Source organism: Anomaloglossus baeobatrachus, chromosome 2, assembly GCF_048569485.1.
Source record: "Anomaloglossus baeobatrachus isolate aAnoBae1 chromosome 2, aAnoBae1.hap1, whole genome shotgun sequence".
NCBI classification, from domain to species: domain Eukaryota; kingdom Metazoa; phylum Chordata; class Amphibia; order Anura; family Aromobatidae; genus Anomaloglossus; species Anomaloglossus baeobatrachus.
In genome coordinates, this window is record NC_134354.1 from 607,650,702 (window position 1) to 607,671,361 (window position 20,660).

General features: G+C 41.4%; 1 protein-coding gene across 1 annotated transcript in view; it reads right to left on the reverse strand.

Annotated features, from left to right (window-relative positions):
* TDRD3 (tudor domain containing 3) overlaps window positions 1–20,660 on the reverse strand; it is a 419,212-nt gene that overhangs the window by 146,978 nt on the left and 251,574 nt on the right. Inside the window, exon 5 of the mRNA XM_075334376.1 lies at window positions 15,408–15,549. Coding sequence (XP_075190491.1) covers window positions 15,408–15,549 — 142 coding nt within the window. The remainder of the gene's footprint in view (window positions 1–15,407; window positions 15,550–20,660) is intronic.

The window sequence follows — 20,660 nt, forward strand, 5'->3', positions numbered from 1 at the left end:
ATGATAGCAAACAGCTCAGTAAGTGACATCGCTGGAATCAGTGAGCTGGCCAAGACAGATTTTAACTCATTGTTTTGGTGAAAAATTAGTTAATGGAAATCTATCAGAAGATTTTTGCTATGTCATCTGAGGACAGCATGATGTAGAAGTTGAAATGCTGATTTCAGGGATGTGTCACTTACTAGGCAGTGTGCTTTGTTTCCACACAATGAAGATTTTAGCACCAGGAGATAACTGCCAAGACTACAGCAGCATGTGAGACCTGGTCCGACCACACCCCCTCTGATAAGCAGCGCACTGTCAATATAAAATGTACACATAGAGCTGTCGTGTGGGCGGAGTTAGCTTTATGTGCTCTAGTACATGCTACATCTAAGAACTGCTTCACTCCGTAAACTAAGGGATATGTCGTTGGAATCAGGGTCTCTTTTCCAACATTATGCTCCTTTCAGATATTGTAGCAAAAACCTAGTGACAGATACCCTTCAAAAACCAAGGGGTGAAAAGTACCTTATAACTGTGGAAAGAAGCATATTTCCCTCAGAAGATAAAGTGCAAAGTTTCTTATATTCACTTGCACTTTTTGATTTTTTCAAAAATTGTTTAATTGAAAATGTCCATGTCAAAGTTAATGCAGACACGAAGAACCTAGACAGCTCTACGTTACCTGTTGCTATTATATTTCATAAGTAAGCTACATGTTTTATAGAATCAGCTTCAATCATTCCATTAGATTTAGTCATGACAAACAATCACGCCATTGTGAAGCGAGTAGTGTTGTAAATGATGTTCTCAATAAACAACAAGAGTCTGATATTCAAAGATGACAGCACTTTACAAAGCATTGTACAATGTATCAGACGCTTTAATTGGGTTGATCATCTAAAGTATGCGAGGCATGATGGCTATTCTGGCTTTATATAGAGCGACAGGGTCCGCTTTCTCCTGGCACTGTTTGTGGGGCTTACAGGGCATTACAATAACTAGATAACATTAGAACAGAGAAGACCTGAAATAAACAAGCACACTGCTTTTATATACAAAGTCCAATTCTTCCATTAAGGTTTGTCTCATGCGGATATAGTTTACTTACAGATCGCAGAGAAGTACTGACTCCTGCTTAATTATATTACCCAAGTTAATTGGAAGATGCAGCTACAACCATTTACATTCCTAATTTTACTGAATGTGGAGGAAATCCTTTTGTGACTTGCCATGCTCATGTAAATTGTCCACAGATTCAGCATCCTCTTAGCTCAAATTAAATTTTCTGTCTAAAGCCACGTGCATCATCTGCCCTTGTGTAAATTAATGAGATAGACTATTTAGGGATTAAAAACACACTTAAAACATAACAGTAAATAAGCAGGCACAATACAGACCTGGTAAACAAATTAGTCAAGGAAAATGATAATGAATGGAAACTAATGCATTAAACAAAGCATGTTTACAGCTCCACTGTTACAGCCAACAAATAAGCTTGTCTGGTGGAACGGGAGCCAGATTATGGCTAGTAATCGACTGTGAAAAGGAAGTAGAAGCATATTAAAACAGCAGCTAGACGTAGGTTCTGTTCAGAAAATCAAAACCTGATATTTATCCTTCAGAAACTTGGAAGAATAAAGCGGTTTATGAAGGAAAATGAATGTGATGGTAGATGTCCGCATAACACCTAAAGAGGTTGTCTCATCACTTAGGGGTGGTGGCTTGTGATTGACTGACAGTCCGGACCAGTGGCATTGTCGACTCAATGGCCAGAATTGTACATTCTCTGGTGCCTTGCGAAAGTATTCGGCCCCCTTGAATTTTTCAACCTTTTTCCCACATTTCAGGCTTCAAACATAAAAATAAAAAAATTAATTTTATGGTGAAGAATCAACAAGTGGGACACAATTGTGAAGATGAACGAAATGTATTGCTTATTTTAAACTTTTATAAAAAATAATAAACTGAAAATTGTGGCATGCAATATTATTCATCCCCTTTAAGTTAATACTTTGTAGCGCCACCTTTTGCTGCGATTACAGCTGCAAGTCGCTTATGGTATGTCTCTATCAGTTTTGCACAACGAGAGACTGAAATTCTTGCCCATTCTTGCTTTGCAAATAGCTCGAGCTGAGTGAGGTTGTGAACAGCAGTTTTCATCTCTTTCCACAGATTCTCGATTGGATTCAGGTCTAAACTTTGACTTGGCCATTCTAACATCTTGATACGTTTATTTGTTAACCATTCCATTGTAGATTTTGCTTTGTGGTTTGGATCATTGTGTTGTGGGAAGACAAATCTCCGTCCCAGTCTCGGGTCTTTTGCAGACTCCAACAGGTTTTCTTCAAGAATGGTCCTGTATTTGGCTCCATCCATCTTCCCATCAATTTTAACTATCTTCCCTGTCCCTGCTGAAGAAAAGCAGGAACAAACCATGATGCTGCCACCACCCTGTTTGACAGTGGGGATGGTGTGTTCAGGGTGATGAGCTGTGTTGCTTTTACGCCAAACAAATCGATTGGCATTGGGCCCAAAAAGCTTTCTTCCACTTGTTTGGTGTGTCTCCCAGGTGGCTTGTGGCAAACTTTAAATGACACTTTTTATGGATATCTTTGAGAAATGGCTTTCTTCTTGCCACTCTTCCATAAAGGCAGATTTGTGCAGTGTACCACTGATTGTTGTCCTATGGACAGACTCTCCCACCTCAGCTGTAGATCTCTGAAGTTCATCCAGAGTGATCATAGGCCTCTTGGCTGCATCTCTGATCAGTCTTCTCCTTGTTTGAGATGAAAAATTGGATGGACGGCCGGGTCTTGGTAGATTTGCAGTGGTATGATACTCGCTTGCACAGTGCTTTTTGGGATGTTTAAAGTTGTGGAAATCTTTTTGTAACCAAATCCAGCATTAAACATCTCCACAACAGTATCACGGACCTGCCTGTTGTGTTCCTTGGTCTTCATGATGCTCTCTGCGCTTTAAACACAACACTGAGACTATCACAGAGCAGGTGCATTTGTATGGAGATTTGATTACACACAGGTGGCTTATATTTATCATCACCAGTAATTTAGGACAACATTGGATCATTCAGAGATCGTCAATGAACTTCTGGAGTGAGTTTGCTGCACTGAAAGGGGACGAATAATATTGCACGCCCCAATTTTCAGTTTATTCTTTTTTTACAAAAGTTTAAAATAAGCAATACATTTTGTTCAACTTCACAATTGTGTCCTACTTGTTGTTGATTCTTCACCAGAACATTAAAATTTTCATCTTTATGTTTGAAGCCTGAAATGTGGGAAAAGGTTAAAAAATTCAAGGGGACCGAATACTTTCGCAAGTCACTGTAATATATCTATATCTAATTCGAACCATAGATTTCCATACATTTATTCATGTGTAGTAATGAGAGATGATACAGAGAAAAAGTGTTGAACACACTTAGGCTATGTGCGCACTGGGAAATGGAATTTTCTTGAGAAAATTCCGCATGCTCTCAAAGATTACCGCACCCGCGGTAAAAAACCGCGGGAAACCGCACCCGAAAACCGCATGCGGTTTGCCGCGGTTTGCTGCGGTTTTACCGCAGTATTATTCGCGGTATTGCCGCGGTTTTGCCGCGTGCGGGTTGGGATGTGCTTTATTGCATTCAATGCAATAAAGCACATTGAAAAGAAAAAAAAAAAAAAAAAAAGTCATTTAATTCTGAGATAGTAGATAAATAGATAGATAGATAGATAAAGAGACAGAAGAATAGATAGAGGGATAGATAGAGGGATAGATAGATGACAGATCGCTGCATTTCCCACGGTCGGCAGTGAGTTCACATTACCGGCCGTGGGAAATGACCGGTAATTACCTCTGCTGTCTGCTGCATTCAGCCTGTGTCTGTGACAGTCGCGGCTGGATGTCAGCAGTGCAGGACGCCGGAGCCGGAGCTGTGGATTATGCCGGAGCTGTGTGGATTACGCCGGAGTTTTGTTGCGGGAGGGGTTAATAAAATGGTGAACGAGGCTTGTGTGTTTTATTTAAAATAAAGGATTTTTGGTGTCTGTGTTTTTTTTCACTTTACTTACGGGTTGATCATGTCAGCTGTCACATAGACGCTGCCATGATCAAGCCTGGAGTTAATGGCGGTGATCCCCCACCATTAACCCCTTATTATATTACCCTGACCGCCACTGCTACACGGCGGCAGGAAGAGCCGAGGACACTCCCGGTGCTGCCGCATAATGGATGCGACAGTCCCGGGGCAGCTGCGGCTGATATTCTCGGCTGCCGGAGGGGGAGTGAGGCGGGGGACATTAACCCTGCCCCTCTCCCTCCCCAGCCTGAGGATACCGGGCCGCCGCTGTGTGCTTACCTCGGCTGGAAGGTAAAAATACAGCGAAGCCCACGTTCTTTGTTTTCTATATTTCCGTTTTCTTTCTATGTGTGTTCTATGTGTCTGTGTCTATGTGATCTATGTCTGTGATGTGTGTGTGTCTGTGATGTGTTTGTGTTTACTCTCTGCTCCGCTTCCTCTTCCTGTAATGACATCACTTCCCTGCAAAACCGCAAGCAAGTGATGTACATTACCGGAGGTAAACCGCAAAATACCGCAGGGAATAACGCAGGAAAACGCAGTGAACCGCACAGAATTTGCTGCCTGCGTTATTCCCTGCGGGATTTCACGATTACATTGGAGTCAATGGAGTGAAATCCCGCAGCGACGTGCGGAAAAGAAGTGACATGCACTTGTTTTTGCTGCGGGATTCCCGCAGCAAAACATGCAGCTGTCAAATTCCGCCCAGTGCGCACAGGATTTTTTTTCTCCATAGGATTTGCTGGTGATTCACTGCAGAGATGTTATGAACATTTTCTGCAGCGAAACATGCAGCAAATCCGCGGAAAATCCGCGGCAAAATCCGGTAAGTGCGCACATAGCCTTACTGAAATGTATTTGTCATTGATGACAGCTTCAAGATGCCTCCTGTATGGAGAAGCTAATTAACATGCATTGCTCAGGTATGTAATTAGCCAATTCTTCCACACAAACACTTTTCAAATCCTGAAGGTTCCATGGACGGCTATGAACTATGAGATTTAGTTTCTTTCATAAATTTTCTACTGGATTCAGGTCAGGTGATCAGTTAGGGCATTCTAGCAGCTTTATTTTTTCTTTTCAGAAGCCAATTGACAGTTTTACTTGGCTGTGCTTTTTGGGATTAGTATCTTGCTGAAATGTCCCTTTTATCCTGGTTGTGGACAGTTTATGGTGAAATAAGGGTTGATTCTACTTCTGGCTTATGGCCCAAACAGTGCTCACTAGAGCCTTCAGTAGTTTAGAAATTCTTCTGTAACCAATGCCATCAATATGTTTTGCATCAATAAGGTTGCAAGGGTCTTGAGATAGCTCACTGTTTTTTCCCCATCATGAGACGTTTCTTGTGTGGCACCTTGGTAATGAGACCCCTTTTTATAGGTAAATCAGTTGAACCAGCTAATATTTTTCACTAATTGGCAGGATTGCTTTTTAATTACTGATAGATTTCAGCTAGTGTCATGACTTTCCAAGTCTTTTTGCGCCTCTTTCTTCAGGTGTTCAACACTTTTTCCCTGTGTCATTTCTCATTATTACACAATGTTTTGGATATCTATGGTTTGATTTATTTGCCTGAGTGGGATTGGATTAATTGTTCTAGACATCTGGTGAAAAATTCATGTCAATAGCACGCTTGAATTTAGATTTACTTTAAAAAAAAAAAATGGTTGCCATGCTATTACAAAATAAATACAGTAAAAAGTAACCCCTGCCCCACAAATAAAAATAGCTGAATAGCACTTTTTTCACAATTTCAGCACACTTTGATTTTTTTCCCCTATTTTTCAGTGCCTTGCAAGGTAAAATGAACAGCATCATTACAAAGTCAGTAGTAATAAGAATGAAAGCAAGCACAAAACTGGCCACGAATGTCTTGGTGACAGGACGTCTTAAGGAAGTACTACAAGTATTTTGGTGGCAGACACCATAGGTCTTGTGGAGGTCTATGCTTTGATGGGCCAGGGGTATATTTGTGGTACTAAGGAAATCTACCTTAATAGGCAGGTGGCTTGAATGTCATGACTTATCAATGTTTGCTACTCCAGTCATCATTTGGAAATGTGTATGACCCTAAATCAGTGTTCCCCAACTCCAGTCCTCAAGAGCCACCAACAGTGCCTGTTTTCAGGATTTCCTTAGTATTGCAAAGGTGATGGAATCCTCATCTGTGCAGGTGATAATTCCATCCCTGTGCAATGCTAAGGAAATCCAAAAGACACGCACTGTTGGTGGCTCTTGAGGACTGGAGTTGGGGAACACTGTTCTTGATAATTCCAGGGTCTCCTGTTTTTCATTGCTTTATTGTGGTTCCCCTGTTTTGTATGTAACCTCTACATTGCAGCAAAAAGTTGTACGAATCACTTGTTCAGGTCACGAATGTCAGTCTTATGTTCATTACATCTTTCTATATAGCCAATGGATAGTAGGTCTACTTTAATTTTTGTTATACTGTGGTGGGATAACTAACATTTCTAAATAGTGGCCCAGAATGGGAAAAGTTCAGTACCAACCAATAAAATGAATGTAACGTTGCAGATATGTGTAAATGTTTCTCTACTGTCATTTCGGCTAATCGGCAAGAGACCAACGTGGCAGCATAGCTCAATCATAGGATGGAAGGAGTGCAATATAAAAACAAGTCTTGCATAGACAAGATAATGAACATGGAGGAATGAGAATGCGTGAAGATTTTCTAGAAAAACTATTTAAAAGGATGGTTCACCCATATTTTTTATTTTCTAGATCGATATTTTATTGAGAAACAATGTTTCTCTCAAATACCTTATGTTGGCAATAGTGCCTGTGAGAGGCGCTATTGCGGACCGCTGTTTCCCATGCCTGACCCTCGGGCTCCGTGACCTTGGGGATCCGGTGACGTCACATCCCTGCTGTCGGCCCCAGTCTTCCTGACTCACTGAGCGGTGGGCGGTGCTTCACTGCTTGTCACAGCTCAACGTGTCAACTGCTTGCAGCGCTTTGCTGTGAAGGAGGAGGGAGCTGATGGGCTCTGATGAGCAGTGAAACACCGCCCACAGCCCATCACTCACTGACACTGCGGCCGGCTGCGGTGTAACAGGAACTTGATGTGACGTCACCGCATCCCTGAGTTCACGGTGCGGGGAACAGCGGTCGGCAATAGCGCCTCTCACAGGCACTATTGCCAACATAAGGTATTTGAGAAAAACATTGTTTCGCAATATAATATCGATCTAGACAATAAAAAATATGGGTGGACCACCCCTTTAAGAGCCTTCTATTTGCAATTACAAACACAATCTCAGCCTGTGAAAGATGCATGTAACACCGGCTTTATACAGCACAGGTCTTGGAGAGCAAAGACTATTTTCAGCTGTCACGTGAATTATACAGAGTATTGTGCATGCACACTTAATTGCATCCTAAACTATACTATTAGCATTGTCCACCCAGGCCATATCTACTGATAAGAGTTATCCCTACAAGTGATGGTCTCCTATAGGATCCTCATAATGGGGTTTTCCAATCCAATTAACAGTAGGAGCTATAACTGCAGCAATAACCGTGATCAGATTGGAAACATTTACTGGGTCAGATTGTGCCCTATGATTTCCATTTATTGTGGTAGAAATGGTGTGTAAACCCAGCTTAAATCCCCCAGCAGCCGTAATCTTCCATAAACATGCACGTGCCCATATAACATAAGTATTAATAATAATTATGTTGCTGTATACCACGCACAGCAGAAATACAGCTTGGCACCGGTGTACAGCTGCAAATGGATTGTTATTGTAGAAACATGATGGAGGTAAAGCTGAGCAGTGGAGGAGCCAGCATCGCAATCACCGCACACAACGCAGAATAAAGGAAACACAACACTAAAAGAAAGATTAGTGTAATCAGTATGGAAGAAATTAAACTACGCACTGGAAAAGCAATGATTGTGATCGGGAAAACACAAAACTCAATGGAGAGAAACCGTACAGAACCAAGACAAATCCAACAAGCACCGTGTGATTATTAAGGCTTCATTTTTGCAAACCGCATAAATATTTTATTTCATGCATTCTTGCAAAAAAAAAGTGTATAAAAAGCATTTACTAGAGGTAAAACTGATCACAACTAAAATTACCGTTATTGTATCAACCCCTTCACGACAGGGCCAATTTCCATGTATGCGGTTTCAGTTTTTCCTCCCTTTCCGATCAGAGCCAAAACTTCTTTTATCTGTCTACATAGATGTGTGAGGGCTTGTTTTGTTTTTTGAAGGGACGAGTTGTACTTTTGAATGGCACCACTAATTTCACCACATAGTGAACTGGAAAACGGGCAAAAGAATTCTAATGTGCAAAAAAACACAGATCTAACGAAGGGAGGGATATGTATATAAATCATACTGAATTATTAGTTATTCCCTTTCTATATGATGGATTGGTAGTTGAGAATAAACTCCATAAATACAATTGCGTTAAATATGTGTAGAAAATACACACAAGGAGTGCTATATTCAAACATATAAATCATTTATTGAATACAAAAAATACATACAGAAAACATCTTAAAATAACATGAACCATCTTCATATTTTGCCACTGGACACATGGTCATTGGTTACCCTCTCTCTTTTGGAGTCAACCATTCTATAACATGATGTTATTTTAAGATGTTTAGTATATGTATTTTTGTATTCAATAAATGATTTATATGTTTGAATATAGCACTCCTTGTGTGTATTTTCTACACCTATTTAAAGCAAAGAAAGTGTGGTGAATCAGTGGGAAAAAAATGCTATTCTGGCATTGATTTTTGGGAATTGTTTTTACGGCATACATTATTTGGTAAAAGTTACCCGGCGATAGGATTCTCCTCACCAGTATGATTACTACGTTACCAAATATGTCCAATTTTTTTTATTATTTTAGGGGTGAAAAAAAAAGATCAGACAAATGAAGAAAAAAAAAAATAATCTTTTTTGTTGCCATTTTCCGAGACCCATAATGTTTTTTTATTAGTACCATATTGGGACACACATGACAGTTTGATCGCTTGTTACAGCATTTTTTGTGGCATTGAAGCAACCAAAAAAAAAACCCTTAATTTTGGAGCCATTTATTTTTTTTCTGTTTATAGGGTTTACCACATCAGATTATTTTTATATTTTGACGGATCAAACTTGTTTGAAAGCGGCGATACCACATGGGCATTTTTTTTTAATGCCTTTATTTTTAACCCCTTCACCCCCGAGCGTTTTTGTTTTTTCCGTTTTTTTTGCTCTCTTTCTTCCGAGAGCCATAACTTTTTTTATTTTTCAGTCACTCTTGCCATATGAGGGCTTGTTTTTTGTGGGATGAGCTGTACTTTTAAATTAAACCATAAGTTTTTTTTATATAGTGTATTGGAAAACAGCCAAAAAATTTAAAGTGTAGAAAAACTGCGAAAAAAAGTGCGATCGCACACTAGTTTTTGAGATATTTTATTCACAGTGTTCACTATATGGTAAAACTGATGTGTTGCTGTGAGGTTGGTGCACGTTTGTAGACACCAAACATGTATAGGTTTACTTTTATCTAAGGGGTAAAAAAAATTCACAAGGTTGTCCAAAAAAGTAGCGCACGTTTTGTGCCATTTTCCAAAACCCGTAGCGTTCTCATTTTTCGGGATCTATGGCTCAGTGACTGCTTATTTTTTCCGTCTCGAGCTGATGTTTTATACAGTACCATTTTTGCGCAGATGCTATGTTTTGAACATCTGTTATTGCATTTTGCGCAAAATCTGTAGCGACCAAAAAACGTAATTTTGGCATTTGGAATTTTTTTGCCGCTACGCCGTCTACTGATCAGATTCATTGATTTTATATTTTGATAAATCAGGCATTTCTGAATGCGGCAATACCAAATGTGTGTATTTTTTTTAATTTTTTTAACCCTTTAGTTTTCAATGGGGCGAATGGGGGGTGATTTGAACTTATTTTTTTTTTTATAAACTTTTTTTTTTTATTTTATTTTACTAGTCCTATACTAGTAAACAAGAAAAACTGAAATATCACATGGTCATAAGTATTTAGACCCTTTGCTCAGACACTCATATTGAAGTCAGATGCTGTCCATTTCCTTGTGATCCTCCTTGAGATGGTTCTACTCCTTCATTTGAGTCCAGCTGTGTTTAATTAAACTGATAGGAATTGATTTGGAAAGGCACACATCTGTCTATACAAGACCTGGCAGGTCACAGTGCATGTCAGATCAAATGAGAATCCTGAGGTCAAAGGAACTGCCCAAGGAGCCCAGAGACAGAATTGTGGCAAGGCACAGATCTGGCCAAGGTTACAAAAGAATTTCTGCAGTGCTCAAGATTCCTAAGAGCACAGTGGCCTCCATAATCCTTACATGGAAGAAATTTTGGACCACCAGAACTCTTCCTAGACCTGGCCGTCCGTCCAAACTGAGCAATCGTGGGAGAAGAGCCTTGGTGAGAGAGGTAAAAAAAAAAAAAAAAAAGACCCCAAGATCACTGTGGCTGAGCTCCAGATATGCAGTAGGGATATGGGAGGAAGTTGCACAAAGTCAACTATCACTGTAGCCCTCCTCCACCGGGCCTTTATGGCAGAGTGGCATATGTAAGTCCGCAGATAGGTTTGCAAAAAAACACGAGGGACTCCCAGACTATGAGAAATAAGATTATCTGATCTTATGAGACAAAGATAGAACTATTTAGTGATGATTCTAAGCGGTATGTGTGGAGAAAACCAGGCACTGCTCATCACCTGCCCAATACAATCCCAACAGTGAAACATGGTGGTGGCAGCATTATGCTATGGGGTGTTTTTCAGCTGCAGGGACAGGACGACTGGTTGCAATTGAAGGAAAGATGAATGCAGCCAAGTATGGAGATATCCTGAAAGAAAACCCCTTCCAGAATGCTCTGGACCTCAGATTTGGCCGAAGGTTCACCTTCCAACAAGACAATGACTCTAAGCACACAGCTAAAATAAGAAAGGCGTGGCTTCAGAACAACTCTGTGACCATTCTTGACTGGCCCAGCCAGAGCCCTGACCTAAACCCAATTGAGCATCTCTAGAGAGACCTGAAAATGGCTGTGCACCAACGTTCACCATCCAACCTGACGGAGCTGAAGAGGATCTACAAGGAAGAAGGGCAAACGATTCCCAAATCCAGGTGTGAAAAACTTGTTGCATCATTCCCAACAAGCATCATGGCTGTACTAGCTTAAAAGGGTGCTTCTACTCAATACTGAGCAAAGGGTCTAAATAATTATGACCATGTGATACTTCAGTTTTTCTTGTTTAATAAATTTGCAAAAATGTCTATATTTCTTTTTTTTTTCTTCTGTCAAGATGGTGTGCAGAGTGTACATTAATGAGAAAAAAATGAACTTTTTTGAATTTACCAAATGGCTGCAATGAAACAAAAGTGAAAAGTTTAAAGGGGTCTGAATACTTTCCGTACCCACTGTATATGAGGAAAGAAACTTAGTATAGAGAAGAGAGAAAAGCAAAAGTACAATAAAAAAAGAAAATAGCAGAATAGGAGGAGAAGGAAGCTAATGGACTGGTGATTAGGTAGGAAGATAAAATAGGAAGTAAGAGAAGAGATAAAAAAAAAGATAATAAAAAAGTGAAAGGAACCAAAAAAAACAAAGGATAAATAAATAAGGGAGAAGTGAAAGAACAAAAGAGGAATATATACTTTAAATAGTGAGGGATGGTTAAAGGTATAGGGAAAAGAAATGGGCAGATGTACAGTAACTGAATGAAGATCGTGATTGATATAAATCGGTGAGAGTGAGGAGGCTCATAAGAGAAATAAAACAAAATTACCTACCTGACTATCTCAAGTGTTTTCAGACATCTCTATCTGTTGAGACTATAGGCCCCTTTACACACTGCAACATCGCTAGCGATATCGCTGTAACGTCACCGGTTTTGTGACGGAATAGCGACCTGCCCAGCAATATTGCAGTGTGTGACACGTATCAGTGACCTGGTCCCCGTTGTGAGGTCGCTGATCGCTACAAGTTGTTCAGGACCATTTTTTGGTCCATTGATCCCTAATGTGCAGCACGCATCGCTGTGTTTGACAGCGGGGACCAACGAGCACCGACTGTGTGTAAGCGGTGTACACTGGTAACCAGGGTAAATATCGGGTAACTAAGCAAAGCGCTTTGCTTGGTTACCTGATATTTACCCTGGTTACCGGTGTCCGCCGCTTACAGGCTGCTAGAGCTGGCTCCCTGCACACATAGCCAGGGTAAATATCGGGTAACTAAGCAAAGCGCTTTGCTTAGTAACCCGATGTATACCTTAGCTACGTGTACAGGGAGCCAGCGGTGGCAGACTGTAAGCGGTGTACGCTGGTAACCAGAGTAAATATCGGGTAACCAAGCAAAGCAATTTGCTTGGTTACCTGATATTTACCCTGGTTACCAAGCGCAGCATTGTTACACGAGTCGCTGCTGGCTGGTCGCTGGTGAGATCTGCCCATTTGACAGCTCACCAGTGACCATGTAGAGACTTTCCAGCGATCCCGGCCAGATCGGATCGCTGGTGGGATTGCTAGAAAGTCTCAGTGTGTAAAGGGACCTTATAGCAGTGCGGCATATCCACGTCTTCACATTTCTTAACTTCCAAGTTAGATGTAACCAATCTGCGGACCAGAAGCAGCTGGGCCTTTACTTATGAGCCTTTTTAGGTGTTGCGATCTCTTACAACACCAGGGGATTAGTTTCCACGTATTAAATGTCTGTTGTCTGTAGAACGCCCCAATTTGAGCTTCTTAAGGCACCTCTCTGGTTATGTAGATTTCTGATTATGTGGATTTTAAATCAATAGAATACAGTTTCTATGTTTTAAATTAATGAATGACAACCGGATGATCTCTTCTTGAAAAGCGGTTTCACTCGAAGCCAACACGGAGGATATTCTGAACACAGAGTGTGGTGGAGCTTGCTTTTAAAGAGCAATGCATGGTGAGCTGAAAGTTTCTATTTGTTTCTCAAAATATGCCTGATTGCCAATCTTCATATAACATATCATCTCCTTATATATTTTTTTCTTATGATTTAGGGCATTGTTAAGGCAGATCACAGCTGTCACATATTTTGTTTTCAGTTATCACAACTCTTATTCTCTTGAGTATTAGAGACACTTAACATGAGCCTAAGACACCACTAAAAGATATGACAGATAGACTTGGTAAATCTGTACAAGTATATTAGATCCCTTTGAAAAGCGGATTACTAACACAACACTTTAGGCTTTTGTAACTTCATAAGGACATTTTTTTTTTTGCCTTAAAATCGTAAACATCTGTTTTCTGTATTAGTATATACTACAGAGCAATACTATATAGTTTCTTTGAATCGGAGCCATTCTAGATTGTACAAGTACTGTACATCTGTCTTTAGACATTTGTGAAAAAAAGCTGCTAAGTAGGAATGCTTTCAGAAGGGGTAATAATTTATTTTTATCAATTCACAAAATGCAAAGTAACAGAAGAACAGAGAAATCTAAATAAAAAAATCAATATTTGCTGTGAACACTTTTTGCCATCAAAACAGCATCAAAGCATCAATCCTTCACCATGCACTTGTACACAGTTCCTAAAGGAGATCAGCAAGAAGGTTGTTCCAAACATTGCAGAGAACTAATCACTAGAGATGAGCGCACCTGAGATTCGGTGCTCTTACCAAAATGACAAAACACAAACTACAGCTCACCACTCAAAAATGGATCCACAAGGTGCATGGATCACCATGGCTGGTGTCCACACTCACAAGCCAAAGTAATATGACTAGATCCAGCACGCCAACCTTCATATAAAAACAAAAAAAATCTTTTATTGTTCCATTCAGATTCCAATAAAAAAAATGCATGTTCCGAACTTTAGGCTCCACCTTACGCATTTCGGACATAAGTCTTCATTCATAGGCATCATAAGTAAGGACTTATGTCTGAAACGTGTAAGCCAAAGCCTAAAGGGGGTTTTACACGCATCGCTAACGAGATGTCGTTGGGGTCACGGAATTCATGACGCACATCGGGCCTAGTTAGCGACGTCGTTGCGTGTGACACGTACGAGCGACCGCTAACGATACAAAATACTTACCAAATCGTTGATAGTTGACACGTCGTCCATTTCCCAAATATCGTTGCTGATTTTGGACGTAAGTTGTTCGTCGTTCCTGAGGCAGCACACATTGCTACGTGTGACACCCCAGGAACGACGAACAACACCGTACCTGCGTCCTCCGGCAACGAGGTGGGCGTGACTTTCATGCGGCTGCTCTCCGCCCCTCCGCTTCTATTGGACGCCTGCCGTGTGACGTCAGTGTGACGCCACACGAACCGCCCCCTTAGTAAAGAGGCTGCTTGCCGGCCACAGCGACGTCGTTAGGAAGGTATGTGTGACGGGTCCTAGCGATATTATGCGCCAAGGGCAGCCATTTACCCGTGACGCACAAACTACGGGGGCAGGTGCTTTCACGAGCGACATCGCCAGCGATGTCGCTGGGTGTAAAGAAGCCTTAAGGCTTGGAACATGCATTTTTTTTAATTGGAATTTTAATGGAATTAAAAAGGATTAATTTTTTATATTAAGGACGGAGTGTTGGATCTAATCATATTATTTTGATTTGTTCGTACCAAACACAGACTTTAAAGAAAACAAAAAAAAAACAAACCTGAGTTTGGATTAGGAGATTGGGTGCTTTCCGTATGAAACCACTAGCTTGATCATCGCTGTGCTCAGGTACACTCGGTGCTCAGCCCAGTGTGAGCTACAGCAGAGCTGAACTGCCCAATTAGTGACTTACATTGGGGTTCAGACCAACTCTGAGTTCCAATCAAACCGAACTTTATCTAAAGTCTGGCTGAACCCTCAAAACCGAACTTCCACGGGTCCACTCATCTCTACTACCCACAGATCTGTGGATGCAGGATTGCACAAATCTGTCTATCTTGATGCTGAGATCAGGCCTCTGTTGAAGCCAGATAAAGCAAGCATACTTTCCAGTATTTTTTTTCAACACCCGCTCCAAACATTTGCACAGCCTAGGATGTACAGAATTTTAGATCACACAGTGTTAGATCTTATAACAAATGAATGTATTTTTACCAAACAGTCTGAAAATTCACACCAAAAAACTGATGAAATGGTTCCAGGTCTCAATCATTACAATGCCTGCAGTAAATGCCTTCTGTTAGTGCTGCTTGGCTGGAGTAAATACAGCTATAAAGGGCAATATTGGATGCATGCTTCCAAAAGGATATTCATTCTCTGCCTGGAAGAGTCAATTTAGTAACACACCAGCAACAAGAGCTGAAAGTGATTTGTGCGCGCCTCACCCTCTGCAGCTCCCATTTCTCTATGAGCGGTTCCACTTCACCTCCAAGCACGACTGTGTTGGTGTCATCCAAAAGCAAGCATCCATTTTTCACTTCAACAGTTCCTAATAGCTTTATTTTTGTGCCAGGTGGAGTGTTCAAGCTAGAAGGAAGGAATAAGACATAGAATACAATTAAAATGTTAGACTTTTGTACGAGCTGCCAAGAAATGCAATAATCAATTCTAATTTTCTACTAAATGCATACAAAAACAAAAGTAACAGTATGAACAGAGAGGAGACAGAAGTACACGGCCCGCGAACATTGCAATCAGCAGTTAAAGTATATACTGCTGCCGTTTAGGATTTACTTTCTGAAAAATACTGTACGTACCAACACATTAGAAGCAATTACAAGGTCAATGAAGTTATGACAGTAGAACATATGGTAAACCCCACGATGCAAGCACAGCATAACACAAGCAATTATTGCCTCCTATAACACCACCTCTCACAATGGAAACACTCTGCCGCTTGCTTTTCCTACAATGTATGACCACACACAGCGCCAGTGAGGCGGAACACAATAAAATACAGAAATGTAAAGAAGAAAGTAAGCTCCTTATAATACAAGATGTGTAAGAACTCTGAAACTAAACTACGCTCATCTATTTAGCAATCATTTTGCAATTGGTTAGGTAATTTCCATGGACCCAGCATTATTAGGGTCATCCAAAATCATTCATTTCAATGGGAAAAAAAAAATATTAAAAAATATGTGTTACCTACCCAAAATAAGCCTCAAATTTCAATTAACTTTCATTTATTTTTTCTTTAAAGGGAACCATCCGTCAGGATTTTCCTATATAAAATAAAGCCGGTGCTATACTGGCGCTAGGATGCTGAATGTAAGCATACCTTTTATTCTGAGATTGGAGGTTTTATTTCAGAAATATGTGCAAGTAAAGTTCCAGCAATGTACTGCTATTTGATTGACAGGTGCAACAGGTCTGCCTGCCTAGCCTTCCTCCACTTTCGCCGTCATATATGTTAATTCCGGCGCGGGTGGACAGACAGGGGCGGAAATTGATAGCAAGACCCGGCCCACATATTCCCTTCCCAGCATCCCGTGGGTGAAAAAGTGCACAACGTTTGCACAACAATCTGCATATTGCACAGTATACTGATAAAGTGCGCAAAGACATCAATAAATAAGGATAAAGTACAAAATTAGTACAATATAGAACTATAAATGGAAGGTAAAGTGTCACGTGCTAGGAAGGAGTAACCTTACATTTAAACACAATATATACACCTATCAGCTCAGAACTACACAGGAGGACCTGGTCGGTGACCTGTAGAGAGCTGGGACCACAGTCTCAAAAGATTACTGTTAGTAACACACTATGCTATCATGGATTAAAATCCTGCAGGGCACCCAAGGTTCCCCTGCTCATGCCATCACATGTCCAAGCTCATTTGAAGCTCGCCAATGACCATCTAGATGATCCGGAGAAGGCAGGTGATAAGGTCATGAGGTCAGATGAGACCAAAATAGAACTTTTTGGTCTAAACTTTATTTGCCATGTTTGCAGGAAGAAGTATGAGAACAACCCCAAAAACACCATCAAAAGTGTAAAGCATAAGGATGATAACATCATACTTTGGGGGTGCTTTCTGAGCAAAGAGGACAGGACGACTGCACTGTATTGAAGGGAGTATGGATGGGATCATGTATCGCCAGATATTGGCCAACAAACTCCTTCTTGCAGTAAAGGGCCATTTAAACCCTGCGACATCGCTAACGATATATCGTCGGGGTCACGGTGTTGTGACGTACATCCGGCGTCATTAGCGACGTTGCAGCGTGTAACACGTATGAGCGACCTTAAACGATCGCAAAATAGGAAAAAAATCATTGGTATGTGAGACGTCGTTCACTTACCAAAAATCGCTGTCTATTCAGAAGCGAGGCTGTTCTGGTTCTTTAATAACCTAATAAAATTTAATATTCATTGGTTAATATTGTGGTGATCCCGCGTTTTGGTATACCTCTTCTCTTTTTCTCTTCTCATAAATTTTCTGTATACCAGGAGATCCCACTGGGTAGTGCCCTTCCTCCCCTTTTTTTCGTTTCCCCATTGGTTGTTCTGTACAACCTTTCGGAAGGAGGCACACCCTAAATTTTGGGCTATTTGAATTCTATATATATATAGACTTTATAGATATTCCCAACAGAATCTGTGTTGTGTTAGATATTGTGGCACAATCTTTAACCAGAACCCTTTTCACATGGATCTAGCAGCAAGGGAGGTGGCTTGGTCCAACCAATCCTCTGATATATTTGGCACGTCTGAAAGCCCTGACGTTCTGGGGAGGCCAACAGTCCCCCAGGACGAGAATCAACAACTTATGCAGGACTTGATTAATCTGCATAAAAGAGTAGTAAAAGTATGGTGGAATATCAGGACCCTGGAAGAATATAAAAAACTCAAAATTACACCTAGAGGTTTGAGGGTACAAATATTCCCAGCTTGGGAGACGGACACCCAATTTAGAATCACTTGGGAGCAGGGCCTGCAAACGTGCTCATTTATTATTTTAGACATGTTAATTGATCATGACCGTTCATTACTTACGCAATTGAAGGAAGAAATTAATAATAAAGAGCATATTTTACGCCAGCAAGACCCACAAACAGTTGTAAATCCTTTTCAAAATAAACTTAAGGTCATCCTTGACAATTTTGAAAAGGATGTTATTAAAGGAAAGAAGAGTAAGTTCCAGAGAGACAAAAATGACTATGCCGAAAATAGAGCCTATAGGTGGTCTCATAGAGGTAACAAGCGTAGACCAGTTGGCAGAGAAACAGATGTCACCCCTGCAGCCTCCGAGCCCTCTTCGAGTGATTTTTTGTCCACCGACACCAGCGATCAGGAAAACGTACCAGGAGGGGTCGCCGGAAAATCAAATGTCAAAAGGAGAAACAGGAGAATCCATCCCTGGCAATCGCCCCCTCAGAGGGAAACAAGGAGCCGGAGACGGAACTGGTAGAAGGTAATGGAAGTGACTTACAAATAGTGAACTTGTCTCAGTATCAATTGTCCGATGTGGAAAGCAAGTTACTGGCTAAGGGGCTTTCGTTTGCACCCATGAACAAAATGGACAAGTTCACCATAATTAAAGATGTATATCTCTTTTGCAGGCAGCTCACTTTCAAGTACCTCTACAGCCGCCCTGACCTGATGGATACATTGCCACCGGAAGATCGCCAGGTGTTTAGTGACCTTTTAGACCTACTGGAAGAAGGTGAGAGAGACTCTGGCCAAAAAATACCATTCACAAGGCGCCTCCTATCACAGGCTACACCTTCCCTCGGCCTCTGTCCTGCTGTAGGGATTTTTTTCAATAAAATTTGTAAGGATATTGATAAGCTTAAACCCGACAACAACAGGGGTAATAACCTTACAGCAGAAGAGAGGCGGACTCTGTCCAAACTAAGTAACAACCAGGAATTTATCATCAAGGAGGCAGACAAAGGGGGAAACGTGGTTCTGTGGCCAGTTGAGATGTATTTAAGAGAGGCTATGAGACAACTCTCTAATACTGAGTGCTATATGGTACTACCCTCCGACCCCACCTGTGCTTTCAAAAGGAAATTAGATGGATTGCTCTCTATGGCCCATGAACATGACATAATCTCTTTGAAGGAAAGGAACTTTTTAACAACTAAGTTCCCAGTCATACCCACCTTCTACATGTTACTCAAAATTCACAAGGGTCGCCCGGAACCTCCGGGCAGACCAATAGTATCAGGGATTGGTGGTCTGTTTGAGAGGCCCTGCATATATCTGGATTTTTATCTCCAGCCTTTGGCGCAATCCTCACCATCTTATGTAAGAGATTCCACCCATCTCTTGATATGATATGATAACATCATACTTTGGGGGTGCTTTCTGAGCAAAGAGGACAGGACGACTGCAGTGTATTGAAGGGAGTATGGATGGGATCATGTATCGCCAGATATTGGCCAACAAACTCCTTCTTGCAGTAAAGGGCCATTTAAACCCTGCGACATCGCTAACGATATATCGTCGGGGTCACGGTGTTGTGACGTACATCCGGCGTCATTAGCGACGTTGCAGCGTGTAACACGTATGAGCGACCTTAAACGATCGCAAAATAGGAAAAAAATCATTGGTATGTGAGACGTCGTTCACTTACCAAAAATCGCTGTCTATTCAGAAGCGAGGTTGTTAGTTGTTCCTACGGCAGCACACATCGCTATGTATGACACCGCAGGAACGAGCAACAACCTCGTACCTGCGGCCAGCCGCAATGACGAATGAAGGAGGTGGGCGGGCTTCTATTGGACGGCTGCCATGTGACGTTGCTGTGACGCCGTACGTACCACCCCCTTAGAAAGGAGGCAGTTTGGCGGTGATAACGACGTCACAGGGAAGGTAATCCGTGTGACGGGTGTTAGTGATGTTGTGCACCACGGGCAGCGATTTGCCCGTGACGCGCAACCGACAGGGGTGGGTACGCTCGCTAGCGATATCGGTACAGATATCGTAGCATGTAAAGTACCCTTTAGAGTACTGAAGATGGGTCGTGGCTGGGTCTTTCAGCATGAGAATGACTCAATTCACAACCAGGGCAGCTAAGTAATGGCTCCAAACAAAGCATTTCAAGTCTCCTGACCTGAATCCAATAGAAAATCTTTGGAGGGAGCTGAAACTCAACACTGCCCAGTGACAGCCCCAAAACCTGAAAGATCTGGAAAAGATCTGTATGGAGGAGTGGGCCAAAATCCCTGCTGCAGTGTGTGCAAACTTGGTCAAGAACTACAGTAAACATCTGACCTCTGTACCAAATACTAAGTTCTGTTTTTCTATTGTATCAAACACTTATTTCATGCAATAAAATGCAAATTAATTATTTAAAGGGAACCTGTTAGGTGCAATATATACCCAGAACCACTATCAGTTCTGGGTGCACATTGCTAATCCCTGCCTAGCAGTCCCAGCCTATAGTATAGTAGTAGAAAAAGTATTTCTAAAGATGCCATATGATATGGTAATAAGGCCAGGGACTAGTCGCAAGGGCGTTAGTTCCATTGGCTAGTCAGCCCCCTTAGCATGTACCCTTAGGAAGTAACCCATACACCCCTGTGGGCGTGCTAACATGCTAATGAATGCGCAGTGTCGGAGGATGGTCGCACTTACCTCTCTGCTGCCATTGCGTTTGACTACTGGATTTAGGCTCACTGAGC